Here is a 17,153-nt window from a genome sequence, read left to right as displayed (position 1 = left end):
GATTTTTATAGCAGATTCTAGAGACTAATGAGCTCAATTGGTTAATCAACTAAGAAGTTTATTCCAAGCAGCAATGTTGCCGCTTTAGAATGAAATGCTACCACTTTCCGAAAACCCAGTCATTAAAAGAAAGAAAGAAAGAAAGAAAGAAAGAAAGAAAGAAAGAAAGAAAGAAAAAACATCTTTTTGACAGTATTATAGTTTCTTGGAGAAAGTTCAGGATGACTTGTTTTCTGAGACTTATTAGAGGCATTTTAAGTTCTTGCTTCATTGATTTATCTGATTTTCACAAGTACCATTCCTTGTCATGGAGCCTTCTGTGTCCTCCTGAGCACTACAGAGCCCCAGGGCTCTCTGACCTTTCAGCTGCAGGTTAATTACTTTCTTTCTTGAAATCCTCTACTCTTTTGACATCTGCTGTCCTTTTTCTCTTTGGGTGGTCATTTTGTCTCCTTTGAAGAATTCTTTTTACCTTTCAAGCTAGTCACCCCAACTCAACAGTTAATCTAAAGTGTTTTATATAGAGGGGGCACAATTTTTTAAAATTTGTTGAATTTTTTAAAATTCCCAAGCTCAAGCAACAAAATAAATAATAGTGAAAACAACTACAATAACAACATTAAAATATTAATAACTAACATACTTTGAACACTATGTGTTAAGCACTCTCAAAGCATTAACTCATTTAAACTAATATAAGCACTTCCCCCTTTTGGGAGGTACTAGGATTTAAACCTAAGGGCACTTTACCACTGGGCTATATCCCTAGCCCATTTTATTTTTTATTTGGAGACAGGATCCTGCTAAGTTGCTTAGGAACTTGCTAAATTAAATTTGCTCAGGCTGGCCTTGAACTTGCAGTCCTCCTGCCTCAGCCTCCCAAGTCACTGTAATTCCATGCATGCATGACTGCATCTGGTAAGCTCCTCTTTTATAAACAAACCTATAATGAAAGGATAGTTGCAGATTACAGAATTATTGAGAAAATAGTAGAGAGTTCCCATATACTTCCTACACAGTATTACCTATTATTATTATTTTTTTAATGAGATGGGTTCTCACTATATTGCCCAGGCTGGCCTCAAACAATCTGCTTTCCTCACCTTCTCAAATAATGGACTACAGGCATGTGCTACTATGGCCCTATTATTAATATCTTACATTAGTGTGGTGTAGTTGTTGCAAATAATGAACTATTAATACTTTATTATCAAGTAAAGCCAATAACTTATTCAGATTATCTTTTTTCCCCTAAAATTCTTTTTCTGTTCCAAGACTGCATCTGCTACATTTAGTTGTCATATTTCCTGAGATACTGACAGTTTTGGCCTTCTCCCCTCTTATTAAATTTTGTTTTAATAAGTAGCAGTTTTATTGAGATATCATTCACATACCAAACAATTCACCCATATAAAGTATTCACAAAACTCAATGGGTGGGCTGGGGTTGTGGCTCTGAGGCAGAGCACTAGCCTAGCATGCGTGAGGCACTGGGTTCGATCCTCAGCACCACACACACACAAAAAATAAATAAAGGTGTTGTGTCCACCTACAACTAAAAAATAAATATTTTTTTAAAAAACAATAAAACTCAGTGGGTCCCTTGTATACTTATAGAATTGTACAACCATCATCACAAACAATTTTAGAATGTTTTCATCACCCCAAAACAAACCCCATACCCTTCAGCTATCACCTCCAACCACATTCCCCTTCCTTCCAGCCCTTAGTGACCACTTATCTACTTATCATCTCTGTAAATTGCCTATTCTGGGTATTTCATATAAATGGATTAATACAATATGTGGTACTTTGTGACCAGCTTCCTTTCATTTAACATAATGTTTTGAAGTTCATCCATGTTGTAGCAGATATTAGTACTTAATTACTTTAATAGCAAAAAAAAAATAATTCCCTTGTTATGTATATACCTCATTTTGCTTGTTCATATCAACTGATGAATACCTGGGTTGCTTCTACCTTTGGTGACTGCTAACAATGCTGCTATGAACATTCACATACAAGTTTTTATGGAGACATATGTGTTCATTTCTCTTGGGTATATATCTTGGAGTAGAATTGTTGATTAAGTCTATGTTTGTACTTTAAAGGAACTGCCAGACTATTTTCCAAGGTAACTACCATTTTCCATTCCCATTTAGTCCCCTTTTAGCAGATAAAAACTTGAAGACCAGAGGGATTAAATCACTTGCCAAATCCATACAGACAAAAAGCAGGGGAATGAGGATGTGCACTCAGGAAGTCTCCCTGGTCTTGACAGCTATACCACAATGACAGTACAAAGAGAAACTGAGTTAATTCTAATCTGTTCGACATGTCTTCTGTGTCTCACCTTCAGGGAAGGGCAACTAATTCTCTATACTACCTTCTCTAGATATAGAATCCACAAATTAATGGAGATATAGAGAACAATGAAGAATTCCAAAAGAGATATAAAATGATTGAAAAAACTTTGATGAAGAAATTTTAAACACCCTGAGATTGGGGTTGGGACCATACATAGCTCAGTGACAGAGGCATTTAGCATGTGGAAGACCCTGGTTTAACACCCAACACAAAATCAAAACAAAATAACACACATACATAGACACCCTGAGATTCTTTTAGCTTAGAGAACAAAGTACATACTGACAATTGTCATTGTCAATAACATAAAAGGTTAATATAATAACAGGTCATGCGAGACCTTCTTTACCTCTTTGAATTAGAAGAAATGGGTCTTAATATAGAGCATTACAAGTAAATAAGAAGTTCCTAATTATGAGACACTGAAACTCTAAAAGGACACTTTAGGAACCCTTTGACAATATTATTGTTAGGATGTCTGAGCTAGGAGGCAGGAAGATGGACAAAATGACGAACAGTATCTTGTAGAGATTTTGTGCAAACATGATATAATCTTTGGTTCACAGACTCAAAGTCCTTTAACCAGGACCAACTTACCCTGAATTGCAGACAGATATACAAAAGAATCTTCATGTTCCAAGTTCTCCAAAAATATCTGGAACCACAAAAAAAGAGTGATATGACTTACAAGAATAAAGAAAGACTTAAGACCCTCTTATATATAGCCTCAAAACAGCAAATTATTCTTGTTTGTCTTAGCTACAAATTATTCTGATATAGCATCTTGGAAGGAAGATGGTATAGATGCTTGAAGTCCTGTTTTTTTAACAGCTAACAAGGAGGAAGAATTAGCTGAGATACTTCTTAGAGTAGTCAAGAGCAGCAATCATGGAAATTAATGTTTGGAAGAAGAATCCTCCACATTTTCCTGTCAGCCCACGGTGGACAACATTCTCATATATGACATGATTGACAAAAGCCTGACACATAAGAAGCGAAGTGCGGGGGTTCCATGAATTGATGGCATATTTGCTACAATTTAATCCTTTTCTCTTGCGCTCACAAAACATATGGAAATGCAAATGAGACAGAGATATTATTATTGCGATAAATTTGAATCTGTTCTATTTCATTTTAAAAAATCTGGCAAATTTTTGTCCTTCAATTGACATTTGTAACAAAGTACTCAATATATTTCACAATTTAGGAATTCATTAGGTTGTCAACTGCAGTGAGTATGGCTTACCTAGAAGATACTAAGTAACATTTTAGGTTTAGGTCCTAACATGAGAGCTAGGGAAAGACAGTGTCCATGTGACCATGTTCCTCTTGCCTGGTGTCTAGGGCAAGTTGGGGGTGTCTGTTTCATTTATTGTGCCATGTCCTTTGCTGGCACCATGGATTTTTTTGGTTTTGACTGGATACTGCTGCTCTCTATATCTTAGGTATGTTAGGGAGATCCTATGATTCGTCCAGTAGGGAAGATGGCAAGTTTGGAAGGTGTGGTGATCATGCATGGAGTAAGGGAAGTGGCCATGGGAATAAAGAATAAGAGATACAATTGAAGGACTTCTTAGAAAAAAAAAGAATTGACAGGACTCAGTGACCAGTTATGCACAACAGATAAAGGTCATACGAAGTTAAAGAAAATTCCAGGGCTGGGGTTATAGCTCAGTGGTGGAGCAGGTGCACATGTGAGGCACTGGGTTCGATCCTCAGAACCACATAAAAATATATAAATAAAATAAAGGTATTGTGTCCGTCTATAACTCAAAAAAATAAAAAAAAAGAAAATTCCAAAGACATTCATAATCTAAATAGGGATATTTTTAATGATTACTCATAGAAGATATACATTTAAGTTTTCAACAATATTTCAATGACAGCAAATCCTTATACCTTGGTTTTCTCATCTATAAAATTGGGATAATACCAATGTTATGGTTGTTGTGAGGAATAGAGGCAATGCAAGATATATGGCTCATGATCCCCAGTATGGGGGGAAAAAAAGATATATGGCTTGGTTCGATAAATAGCAGTTATTATTCTTATGCCACTGGTTTCAAAACCTTAGTAACTAAAATTGATGTTTGCAATTAGAATTATAATTCTTAGTCTAACAGTGAAGGCAACAGAAGAGATCATCATCATCACAATTAATGCCCAGAGGCTAAAGTGAATTTTCCAAGAAACTGCTCTGGAATTTGATCCTAGACACTAGTTTGTAGACCCCTTGCTCTTCATCACTAATACATACTAAGGTCAGGATAATTCCCATAACAGAGAAAAGATCCTCAACTAAGTATATTTATTCTAACACATAAATCAAGAATTTAAAGAAGTTTTTTCACTGTGACTGAGTAAGGGAAATGGAGGAGATCTAGTTCTGCCCAATATTCCTCTAAAAGGGTCCCAGAAAGATCAGTGGCTTACCTAGGCTGGGTCATAGTGTTGAAAGTAGAACTACTTACCAAAAAAGGTGCTTTACCATCTTTGCAAATTTGCTCATGTTATTTCACATTCCCCCTTTTCTTTTATCTACTCAGACTTTACAATGTATTAAGGTCATACTAAGATCTACTTCCCCAGAAGATTTCAGTTCTTTTTCCTGACTGTCCACAGCATTTAATGAATATAAAAATTTTGACACTGTTCATGTTCAATTGAGTAGCTTCATGAGGTCATCTAAAAGTCCTTTCTGTGTCTTAAGTCTTGCTTCCTCAGAATAATTAAAAGTTCCTGGAGAATAATCCAGGGCAGTACTCAACATAGTCAATGCTCCAGAAACACTCAAGCTAAATGCATACTCCTGGACCACTGTCCCACCCTGCACCCATGTGTCTTCACAGTATGTTCCACTCACCTTGAGAAGCTGCTCTTGGCTCTCAAGGGCTTTTGCTTCTCTTTGCTCTACCCAGCAAGAAAGAGTGCGCAAGGCAGCAGCTCGTGCTGGAATCTGAGGATCATAAGCTGATAAAAGAACTTCTTGGAACTGTCCTGTAGTTATACTTCCAGATTGCTGGTTTGCAGTAGTACTGGGCTCATTGATCCCCATAGGAATAAATGCAGCATTAGACTCCTGGCCTGTTTGGGAGGATTGCTCACAGCTTAGCTGTTGTTCAAGGTGGCTCTGAGCTACCTCTGTGTATCTATTACAACTAATTTGTTGCTCTCCTATTTTCCCTTCTGTATCTTTTTTCTTCAGGGTGCTCTGGGCAGCCACGGTGACAGTCTCAGTGGAAAAGGCTCCATGGGTAGAGATAGTGATACGGAGGTCAGCAGCAAGTTCTTGGATCACAGGGTCAGGGTACGTGTTGGAGACCTTCTCCAACAGAGGCAGCAATTGCTTCAGGACCACAAAATCACTTGACTTCAACTATAAAATGAAATTTTAAAAAATGCCAAAAATGAATTTAATATAACCTGAGCCCAGGAAACACTGTAAGTATAAGTAGCAAGGATTGCATCTTGTTCCCAGTGTAATCTGCAAATCACCTGGATTGAACACTCAATAACTGTTTGTTGAAAAATTAGAGCTAACATTTATTGAACATTTGCTGTGTACAGATTTTTTTTAATTGAAACACACACATTAATATCCTTATGATACAGTTACTATTATTTCTACATTTAAAATATAGGGAGTCTGAGGCACATACCTGTTAAGTAACATGGTTAAGGGCACAAACTGGAAGACAGTATGATGCAAACTCATGAAGTCAGGCTCCAGAACCCACGCTTTTACTCAATACCCTACATGGTCTCACTGGAATGAATGAAGCTGTTGTTAACTATGTGAACGAAAGTGGCAAGACGGTATATAAGGGCACCATAGGATTGGAAAGGATTTGGGTGATCTAGTTTTCCTAGAAAGGAGGAGTGAAAATTACATAGGATTCTTTTTTCTCTACAGAAGTTTTATTCTAATAATGCCACGTGCCTAAGAAAGGTGTGCGTGCAGCCAATGTAAAGTAAGAATCCATGATAATCCTTTTCTGTTTGAAAATACTGGCAGCATGATTATAAAGCTTCATGAGGTCCTGAAAATGTGAAAACCTCAGGGATCCTAAATCCTTTTTGGAACAAGACAGAGAATTCATGATTTAATCATACACTCATTTTATCATCCAACCAACCAACCAGTCAACCAACTAACTGTTTTTGAAGGATCTACTTTATGTTTTCATTTCACACTACATGTTCACAGAATGGTTACTGTTCACTTCCCCTACCACCATTCTCCTGGGTAAACAAAAATTTGAGGTATATATATCAGATTTGTACCTGTGAAATGCTACCATATATTCCCCTCAGATTTCTTTCTTTACACAATTAAAAATGAATGCAAAATCTACATAAGGTGGAATTTCTAGTTCCACAACATGTTAGTTTATCCTAATGAGTAAAACACATGACCATTTTGATGTTATACAGCTTCAGGGAAAAAGAGAGTATGCATGTCTAGTGTAAAGGCACATATTATCCAAGAAAAGGGTCAATTTTTCCTGGAATCCATGTGTAAATAAATGGACAAGACACTTCAGAATAATTTTGCTAGTGTTATCTTTATGCTAAATCTCATTCAGTGCCTTTGTAGTATCATGAACCTTTGTTTTTGTTTTCTCTAAACATCTGAAAAGAGAACATCATCTTATTACCTACAGTCTATATGGCCTCTTTTTCACTTCTACTGTATACAACAATTTTTTCTAAAGCAAAAACAAAAACCCAACACAAGTGGGATAGAGAGCCCAGAAACAGACCCAAATAAATATAATCAACTGATCTTTGAGAGAGGAACATAGACAACAATGGAAAAAAGATGGTCTTTTTCAATAGTGTTAGAACATTAAAAGAAAAATGCATCTAGACTCAAACCTTAGCCCTTTCACAAAAAATAAATGAAAGTGAAGCACAGATCTAAATGTAAAATGAAAGTCTATAAAACTTCTAAAAGACAACATAGTAGCTGGGCATTATGGCACATGTCTGTAATCCCAGCTACTTATGAAGGAAGGAGGATGGTAAATTCAAGGGCAGTCTGGGTAATTTAGCAAGAGCCTGTCTCGAAAGAAAATAAAAATTTTTAAAAGAGCTGGGCTGGGATGTAGCTCAGTAGTAGAGAACTTGCCCTGCATGTATGAGGCCCTGAGTTCAATCCCAATTCCCACCCAGTACTGCAAAAAAAAAAAAAAAAGAAGAAGGAGGAGGAGGAGGAGGAAGAGGAGGAGGATAACAGTAGTAAATCTAAATGACCTTGGTTATGGAGATAAATTTTAAAAATAAAACACCAAAGTCATAATCTATAAAAGAAATAATTAAAATTTAAAACTTCTGCTGTGCAAAAGACACGTAAAAAATGAGAAATAGTCAAGCATGGGAGCACACACCTGTAATCCAGCTACTTGGGAGGCTTAGATAGAAGGATCACAAATTCAAGACCAGCCTGGGCAACTTAGAGAGACACTGTCTCAAAATAAAAAATAAAAAGGTATGCAGGGCTGGGGTTGTGGCTCAGTAGATAGAGTGCTTGCCTTGCCCGTGTGAGGCACTGCATTTGATTTTCAGCACCAAATACAAATAAATAATAAAATAAAGGTATTGTGTGCATCTCCAAAGTAAAAAAAAAAAAAAAAAGAGCTGCAGATGTAGCTCAGTGATAGAGCATCCCTAAGTTTAATCCCCCTGTACTACATACACACACACACACACACACACACACACACAAATACACACAAAGATATAAGCCACATACTGGAAGAAAATATTTGTAAAAGACATATCTGAAAAAGGATTGTTAATCAAAATAAAGTGAGGATGAGGAGCAACAGGAAATCCATTCTTTGCTGGTAGGGATGCAAAATGGCACAGTCACTATAGCAGATAGTTTGGTAGTTTCTTCTAAAACTAAACATGCTCTTACCATACAGTTCAGCAATCCTACTCCTTAGTATTTACCCAAATTAATTAAAAACTTACATCCAGCTGGACATGGTGGCACACACCTGTAATCCTAGTAGTTCAGGGGCTGGGGCAGAAGGATCGAAAGTTCAAAGCCAGCCTTAGCAAAAGGTAGGCTCTAAGCAACTCGGTGAGACCCTGTCTCTAAATAAAATACAAATCAGGGCTGGGGATGTGGCTTAGTGGCCAAGTGCCCCTGAGTTCAATCCCCAGTACCCCTCCCCTGCAAAAAAGAGAAAAATACATCCACACAAACATCTGTAAATGATGTTTAGCCATAACTGTCAAGATATTTCTTTATAAGTTGACTGGATAAATAAACTATAGTATATTAGACAATAGAATATTATTCAGCACCAAAAGGAAATGAAGCTATCAAGCCAGGAAAGTATATGAAGAGCTATAAATACATATTACTAAGTGAAAATCCCAATCTAAAGATGCAAAAAAAAAAAAAAAGAAGATCGTACATATTATACGACCCTTTTTTTTAAACAATGAAGTCACTTTTTTAAAAATTTATTTTTTAGTTACAAGTGGACACAATATATATATATATATATATATATATATATATATTTATATATATATATATATATATTTTATTTTATGTGGTGCTGATGATCAAACCCAGTGTCTCAGGCATGCTAGGCAAGTGTTCTACCTCCGAGCCACAACCCCAGCCACACCCCTATTCCAACTTTATGACACTCTGGAAAGGGCAAAACTATGGAAATAGTAAAAAGATCAATAAACTGACAGAACACAGAAAAATTCTAGGGCAGTGACATTATTCAGTATGATATTATAATGGTGGACACATGTCATTAGACACTGTCAAAACCCACAGAATTGAGCTGGGTTAGTATAGATCAGTGTCAGGGTACTTGACAAGAATATGTAAAGCCCTGAGTTCAATCTCCAGCAGAGCAAAAACAATAATAAAATATTTTTTCTCCCTGTTCTCAAACTTCTTATCATTCAACTGATTCATTCAACTGATCAACTTTTCCTACTGCCAAGGGCAAGTAGGTGGGTTCTGAATCAAACAGTTTATAAAGCAATTAAAGCTCTGCACTCTTTCAGCTTCAGAAGCCTACAAATTTTCCACTATGAAAACAATCAGGGATATCCATGACTATGGATGCCAATTATTTGTTTGTAAATATTTGAGAATTTTTTTCTGATATAAAGTAAAACTTACTTTATTGGTAGAGGAGAAAACTGAATTACTGGGCTGGGAATATAGCTCAATTGGTAGAATGTTTGCACAAGGCCCTGGGTTCAATTCCTAGCACCACCAAAAAAACAAAAACTAAAACAAAAAACAATCACCTGAATTATTAATTGTTTATTTTTCAAGGGTTACTACCAAAATCAAGAATTGTCCATGAAGCCCCAGTTTCTATTCCTGTCACTACTTTCAATACAAATCTCATATCCAGATCTCAGAACTCTGTACACATGCCACAAGAGCGGAAGAAGGAGCCCACAAGTGCAGATTCCTTTATTTGGCTACCTCTCTTCTAGAGTTTCTGGAATGCTTTGGGAATGGAGTGTAGAGAGCTTCCTCAGCCCACACAATACTATGAAATCTTTCAGGAGTGGCAGGGTGAACCAGTTAGATGGTTAGTTGTTATGAATTTCTGCAAGTTCTCAAATTTGTTTAAAAACTGGGGGTTGGACTGGTAAGACAGAGGTTGAGGATGGGGGTGAGGAAGAAAGAAGCCCTCCAGTAGTGTATCAGAACCGGGGTAAAAGTCAGAGGAGGGCATATGTATATGGAACCCCACATGAGATTTTTAAAAGCTTCTGTAACAGGAGCTTTTATATTGCAGGTAAGAGTGATCAGGTGATCCTGCCTTGCCTTAACCTGCTCCAGTGAGGATCACTGTTTTAGAAGAATCCAGGGGACTCTTCCAGCAACAAAACTCCGACCTAAAAATTTCTAATTCTGGAAAAAATTTACATTTACTCTTTGTGTTCTCTGTACATTGACTATAATTCCTTAGATATTTAGCCCATCAGTTTGTACATGGGTCCCTCTTTACATACATGACTGAATTTATTTATTTTTAAAATTTTTTTTAGTTGTAGTTGGACACAATACCTTTATTTTATTTATTTTTTTATGTGGTGCTGAGGACAATTCAGTTTGCTTTTCCTAAAAGGTCGAGATGGTCTGCTCAGCTTCATGCCAAAATGTTTTAGAGGACCCATGGACTCTGCAACAACATGCAGAAATTGCTTCCTGAGGGGACAGGGAAGAGTTACCAACATAATACTTATACAAATGACAAACCCTGAAATTTAGAAAATGAGTTTGGGGGGCTGGGGTTGTGGCTCAGTGGTAGAGTGCTCACCTAGCATGCACGAGGCACTGGGTTCGATCCTCAGCACCACATAAATGTAAAATAAAGATATTGTGTCTACTTAAAACTAAAAAATAAATATAAAAAAGAAAATGAGTTTGGAATTACAGTTGTCTTCTTAGCAATCTTAAACCTACACTTTCTCCAAATTAACTCCTCTTCCCAGACACGATGTTTTAATAATCATCTTAATTATATAAATTAGAAAGGAAAGAAAAAAAGTTTAGATGCTATTAGATTCTGTTTCATTAGCCAAAACAATGACTTCTAATGTAAAGCATGATGTTCTAGACTCTCAGGTAAAGATGCAGCCTCACAGTGGAATTCAGGATGGTGACTTTTTTTCCTAATGCAAAGATAAAATCCAGCATTATTACAGATGCCACTTATAAATATATGAATCAAACAGAAAAAATTTAATAGATCTAAGGCAAAAGTACAGGGGGTGACATGTTTATGTTCACTTAACAAACTGCAAAGTCAGAGGAATTCAGGATGTAGTTAATGAGTCAGGATGGCTCAGAGGAGGGCAGTGACAGGCAAGGGCTGCACACTCACATCAGTCACGAGAGGCTCTCTCAGAATAGGACCAATATACACAGCCAGCCCCTAACAGTGGGCTTCTAGAAAGGGAAATGGAGATTTCCACAATCTATTTTACATTTGAGACATGGTTTAAAATAAGTGTTAAATAAGGAGAAGCAAAAAAACACACTGTAAATTTATGGAAATAAAAACTATTCAAATTAATATTCAAATATAAAAACAATCGGATTAGCCAGTTAAATCTAACAAGAGTGCAACTTAAGGAACATTCTGGACGTGAACCCCACCTTTATAATTCTAATATGGCTTAAAACTGAACCAAAAACTTTTTTTTTTTTTCTAAATGACATGGAAAATATAAAATTAGAAGTGCTAAGTAAATTTACCAAGAAATGGGCTTCACATTATCAACTGGTCCAAATAAAATTCCTCTTTCCCCTTAAGAACAGGCAAGAGAGGCAAATTCTAATATATCAAGAATCAAATCAGATTTGAAACCTCAAACTCAAAAATCCATTCCCAGAGAGTTCCTTACTGGTTGCTAAGGATATGACAGGCTGGTTTCAGGTTGGATTTCACAATACCTGCACTAAGAGTCTTCTGCTTCCTTGCAGTCTCCCAGTCTAATGCTTTATATAATTAACCACTCATACCCACATGTATGATCTAGCCCTTACCTATCCTTTCTTCTTGTTAGAGAGAGAATTTTTTAATATTTATTTTTTAGTTCTCGGCAGACACAACATCTTTGTTTGTATGTGGTGCTGAGGATCGAACCCGGGCCGCACGCATGCCAGGCGAGCGCGCTACCGCTTGAGCCACATCCCCAGCCCCCTTTCTTCTTGTTAGTACTATTCCTCCCCTTGATCTCTGAAGTTCAGCTACACCAGTCTTCAATCAGTGTCTCAAGTACACCAAGCTCCTTCCTGCTTCTGAGCCTTTACAAATGATGTTTCTTTAATGGGAAGAGTTTCCTCCATCTGCTATACATACAAACTCCTATTCATCCTTCAAGTCGTACCTTAAACTTACTGGAGATCTCCTCAACCTTATTAGAGGGTTATGTTCTCTTGATATCCTGCACTTCTCTTTTGAGGCACTTTATTCAATTCTAAGTGTATATGTGCACGCATGTGTCTGTATTTTTGGTACTGGGAATTAAACCCAGGGGAACCTTACCACTGAGCTATATCCTTAAGCTTTTCTGTTTTGAGACCGGGTCTTGCTAAGTTGCTGAGGCTGGCCTCAAACTTGCAATCCTCCTTTCTCAGCCTCCTGAGTCACTGGGATTACAGGTATACACGGCTACTCTGGCTCTAAGCATTTTTTAAAAATAGTCATTTAGCATATGACTCTCTTACTGAACTATACATTTCATGAGGGTAGAGGCCATATCTATCTTGTCCAATGCTATATTCCCAGCCCCTTAGTTCAGTAACTTGGCACATGGTAAGGATACAATAAAATTGTGTTTGAATGAATGAATTTTAAAATTATGATGAGTTAAATGTGTAAAAGACATAATTAAAAGTAGTTGAAAGCAAACCTTTAACATGCTACATGATATGGGTTGAACAATGGATCTTGGGTTAAAATGGACTGTTCACAATAGCTTTAGTCCTAAGCAACTAAGATTAAAGTTTAGTAAATACTGGGGGCTGGGGATGTGGCTCAAGCGGTAGCGCGCTTGCCTAGCATGCGTGCGGCCGAGTTTTATCCTCAGCACCACATACAAACAAAGATGTTGTGTCCGCCGAAAACTGAAAAATAAATATTAAAAAAAAAAAAAATTCTCTCTCTCTTTAAAAAAAAAAAAAAAGTTTAGTAAATGCTGTCCACTGACTACAGTGGTAGGAACTTCTGAGCCATTGTTGAGCTTTGGGAAGTGAGGACAAACACTAAATGCAAAACACTATGCTAGATATTTCCAAATCAAGTGTCTACCAGATGTGAACAGGCAGTGAAATCTACTCAAGTAACAGGGTAGAAGTGGTGCTTTCCCTTATCCTCTACTTTGGAAAGAATTCTCGTTAACAATCTAAGTTGTTCATCCTGGTTCTCATAGATACAATATCTACTCTTATTTTTCAAAAAGAATGGAAGGGAAGCAGCAAGGATTTTATTTTTCTTTTCCTCCATTCAAGTTTGGCTCATTTCTACAACTCACCTGAACAGCTCCTCCTAGCATGACCGCCACCAGCCCCATGGACATGCTCAGTGTCTGCGATTCCACAGTGCTCTCTGCCTCATGAGCCAGGCTTACACATGCTCTCTGCAGTGTCGCCACTACAAAGTCTACTACCTACCAAAAAATAGAAATTTGAATTAGTGTGGAGTTAAAAAAAAAATTCAAAATTCTTTGTATGTCTGAGTTTGTTTTATCTTTTTTAATTTACCAGTTAATAAACTGGTAAGAGGACACTCCAAAACATACATAAGTCAACCAGATGAAGAGACAAGACAAGGTACGGGTATGAGATAAAGAGCTTCCACAACCTCTCTGACCTAGTTGCCCTTCTAGCACCTTCCCTGTTCAGCAATTCAGAAACTCCTAAGTGTTTTACATGCATAATCTCACTTAATTCTCATATCAACTCTGTAAGGTTTATACTATTATTCTCATTATGAAATGAAGACTCTCAGTGTGATTTGCTCAAGGTCATAAAGTTACTAAAGGAGAAAGCCTATACTTTCCTAACTGTTTTAATATACTAATCGAACATCCTTTACTTTTCATGAATTTTGCCAGGAAATTGAAAATAAAGATAATTCATAAATTAACTCAAAATGGATCATAAAATTCAATGTTAAATGCAAGACTATCAAACTGCTAGAAGATAGGAAAAAATATAGATGATTCAAGGTTTGGTGATGACTTTTTAGATATAACACCAAAGGCAAAATCCAGAAAAAAAGAAGTAATCAGTTGGACATCATTAAAAAAAAAATCTGATCTGTGAAAAATATTATCAAGAGAATACAAAGACTGGGAGGAAATGCATGCAAAAATACCTCTGACAAGGGACTGTTAACTAAAATATTTGAAGAACTCCTAAAACTCAACAATAAGAAAACAAACAACCTGACTACAAAAGTCCTAAACTGTCTTTTACCAAAAGATCTGTAAATCCTTACCAAAGAAGACGTACAGGTGACAAGCATATGAAAATATGCTGCACATCAAATGTCCTTAAGGAAATGCAAACTAAAACATGAGTGAGACATCCCTACGCACCCCTTAAAACAGCCAAAATCCAGAACACCGACAATACCAAATGCTGACGAGGATGTGGAGAAACAGGAATTTTCCCTGTTGGTGGGAATGCAAAATAGTACAGCTACTTTGGAAGACAGTTTGGCAGTTTTTGAAAAACTAAATAGATTAGCATGGTGGCATGTACCTGTGGTCCCAGATATTCAGGAGGCTAGGGCAGGAAGATCACTTGAGCCCAGGAGTTTGGGGCATCTGGGCAATATAATGAGACTTCAATTCTTTAAATACAAGCAAAAAAAAAAAACGTACTATATATACTCTTGCCATATAATTCAGGCATTGCACTCAATATTTACCCAAAGGAGTTAAAAACTTATGTCCACATAAAAAAAAAAAAAAAAAAGAACCACACATGGTTGTTACCACATTTCTAGTCAGGACTGCCAAAACTGGAAAATAACCAAGATTTCCTTCATAAGGTGAATGTAAATGGTACACTGAGACAATGGAAGACTATTTAGTACTAAAAAATGAGCTGTCAAGTCATGAAAAGACATGGAGGAAACATAAATGCATATTACTAAGTGAAAGAAGCCTATCTTAAAGGATTAAATACTGTATGATTCCAACTACATAAATTTAGGAAAAGAAAAAAAAAAAAAAAAACACTGAGACAGTAAAAAGACAATGGTTACCAAAGATTAGAAGAGAGGGAGAGATAAATAAGTAGAACACAGAGGATTTTAGGACACTATAACAATTCTATAGGATACTATAATGGTAGAAACATTTTGTCCAAATTCATAAACTGTGCAACATCCAGAGAAACCTAATGTAAATTATGAACTTTGGGTAATAATGATGTGTTAATGTAGATTCATTAACTACAACAAAGGGGAAAGGGAATGTAGCTGTGATTGTTTGCCTAGCACATGGAAGACCCTGGGTTTGATCTTCAGTATTACAAAAACAAGAAACAAACAAAAAGACCACCATTGCAGCAAAGGTAGCACTCTGGTGGAGGATGGTGATAATGGGGAAGGCTATCTAAACAGTGGGCACAAGGGACATATGAGAAACCTCAGCACTTCTCAATTTCTTCTTTTTAAAAAAATATTTTTTTAGCTGTAGGTGGACACAATACCTTTATTTTTGTTTATTTAGTTTGTTTTTGTGGTGCTGGGGATAGAACCCAGGGCCTCACACATACCAGGCAAGCACTCTACTGCTGAAAAGACATGGAGGAAACATAAATGCATATTACTTTATTATGACCCTAAAACTGCTCTAAAAAAACTATACTTACTTAAAAAAAAAAAAAAAAGGATTGGTTACTTTCTAACCATCTTAGAGAGTCTCCTAAGGAGTTTTTCTTCCTTAGGAATATTTCCCCACATTTGACAGTCTAATTCTAATAAGCAAAGAATGAGGGAGGAGATGTTTAATTTTATCTAGAAGCCAGTATCCTCAAATAATCTGTACAAATGATCCAGATATATTTATAAGATCAAATATTTTTAAATTCAGCTACTTGGGGGGACTGAGGCAGGAGTTCAAGGTTAGCCTGGACAATTTAGCAAAACCCTGTCCCAAAATAAAAAATAAAAAGGGCTGGGTGTAGTAGCACACACCTGTAATCCCAGCACTTTGGGAGGCTGAGACAGGAGGATTACAAGTTCAAGACCAGCCCCAGCAACTAGGGGAGGCTCCAAACAAGTCAAAGAGGCCCTAAAAAACTCAGCAAGACCTTGTCTTAAAATAAAAGAAGCTGGGAATGTAGCTCAATGATAAAGTGCCCTTAGCTTAAATTCCCAAGTCCCAAAAATGAATAAATAAGGCTGTGGATGTAGCTCAGTAGCTCAGTGCCACTGGACTCAATCCCTACTACTTTTAAAAAAGGAAAAGTGGGGGCTGGGGTTGTGGCTCTGTGGTGGAACACTTGCCTGGATTCAATTCTGAGCACCGCATATAAATAAATGAATAAAATAAATGTCCATCAACATCTAAAAAAAAATAAAGGCTTAAGATTGTTCATATAGAAATTTTATATAGCATTTGGCTAACAATTAAGCTTTAAGTTGAATTAATTTGGTCAGCATCATTTTTTTAATTTACTTTTTTGGTTGTACACAATACTTTATTTTATATTTTATTTATATATGACAGCAGAATGCATTACAATTCTTATTTCACATATAGAGCACAATTTTTCATATCTCTGGTTATATACACAGTATATTCACACCAATTTGTGTCTTCATGCCTGTACTTTGGATAATAATGATCATCACATTCCACCATCACTAATAACCCCATGCCCCATCCCTTCCCCTCCAACCCCTCTGCCCTATCTAGAGGGTGTCTATTGCTCCCATGCTCCCACTCCCTATCCCACTATGAATCAGCCTCCTTATATCAAAGAAAATATTTCGGCATTTGGTTTTTTGGGATTGGCTAACTTATTTATTTTTATGTGGTGCTGAGGATCAAACCCAGAGCCTCGCACATGCTAGGCGAGTGCTCTACCAGTGAGTCACAACCCCAGCACTGGTCAGCATCATTTTAACTGAGTGTAATCACCTTAATTAGAAACACCTTTGAATAAAGGACGGCAGACATACATGCATGCACACACATATGCACACATGCCTATTTAGGATTAATGGCTCAAAAAGGAGATATCATTTTGAAAAT

At 36.7% G+C, this 17,153-nt stretch overlaps 1 protein-coding gene across 1 annotated transcript in view; it reads right to left on the bottom strand.

The window, feature by feature from the left end:
* The window catches only part of Tango6 (transport and golgi organization 6 homolog), a 172,964-nt gene that overhangs the window by 102,399 nt on the left and 53,412 nt on the right, over positions 1-17,153 (bottom strand). The window contains exons 12-14 of the mRNA XM_046434280.2: positions 13,413-13,547; positions 5,230-5,742; positions 2,964-3,021 (exon numbers count right to left, since the gene is read on the bottom strand). Coding sequence (XP_046290236.1) covers positions 2,964-3,021; positions 5,230-5,742; positions 13,413-13,547 — 706 coding nt within the window. The remainder of the gene's footprint in view (positions 1-2,963; positions 3,022-5,229; positions 5,743-13,412; positions 13,548-17,153) is intronic.

This window comes from Marmota monax, unplaced genomic scaffold (genome assembly GCF_021218885.2).
Source record: "Marmota monax isolate L192 unplaced genomic scaffold, Marmota_monax_Labrador192_F-V1.1 WCK01_AAM20220418_F8-fsc00024, whole genome shotgun sequence".
Taxonomy (NCBI): Eukaryota; Metazoa; Chordata; class Mammalia; order Rodentia; family Sciuridae; genus Marmota; species Marmota monax.
Note: the sequence above shows the minus strand (reverse complement) of the source record. Positions and strands in the feature narration are given on the sequence as shown.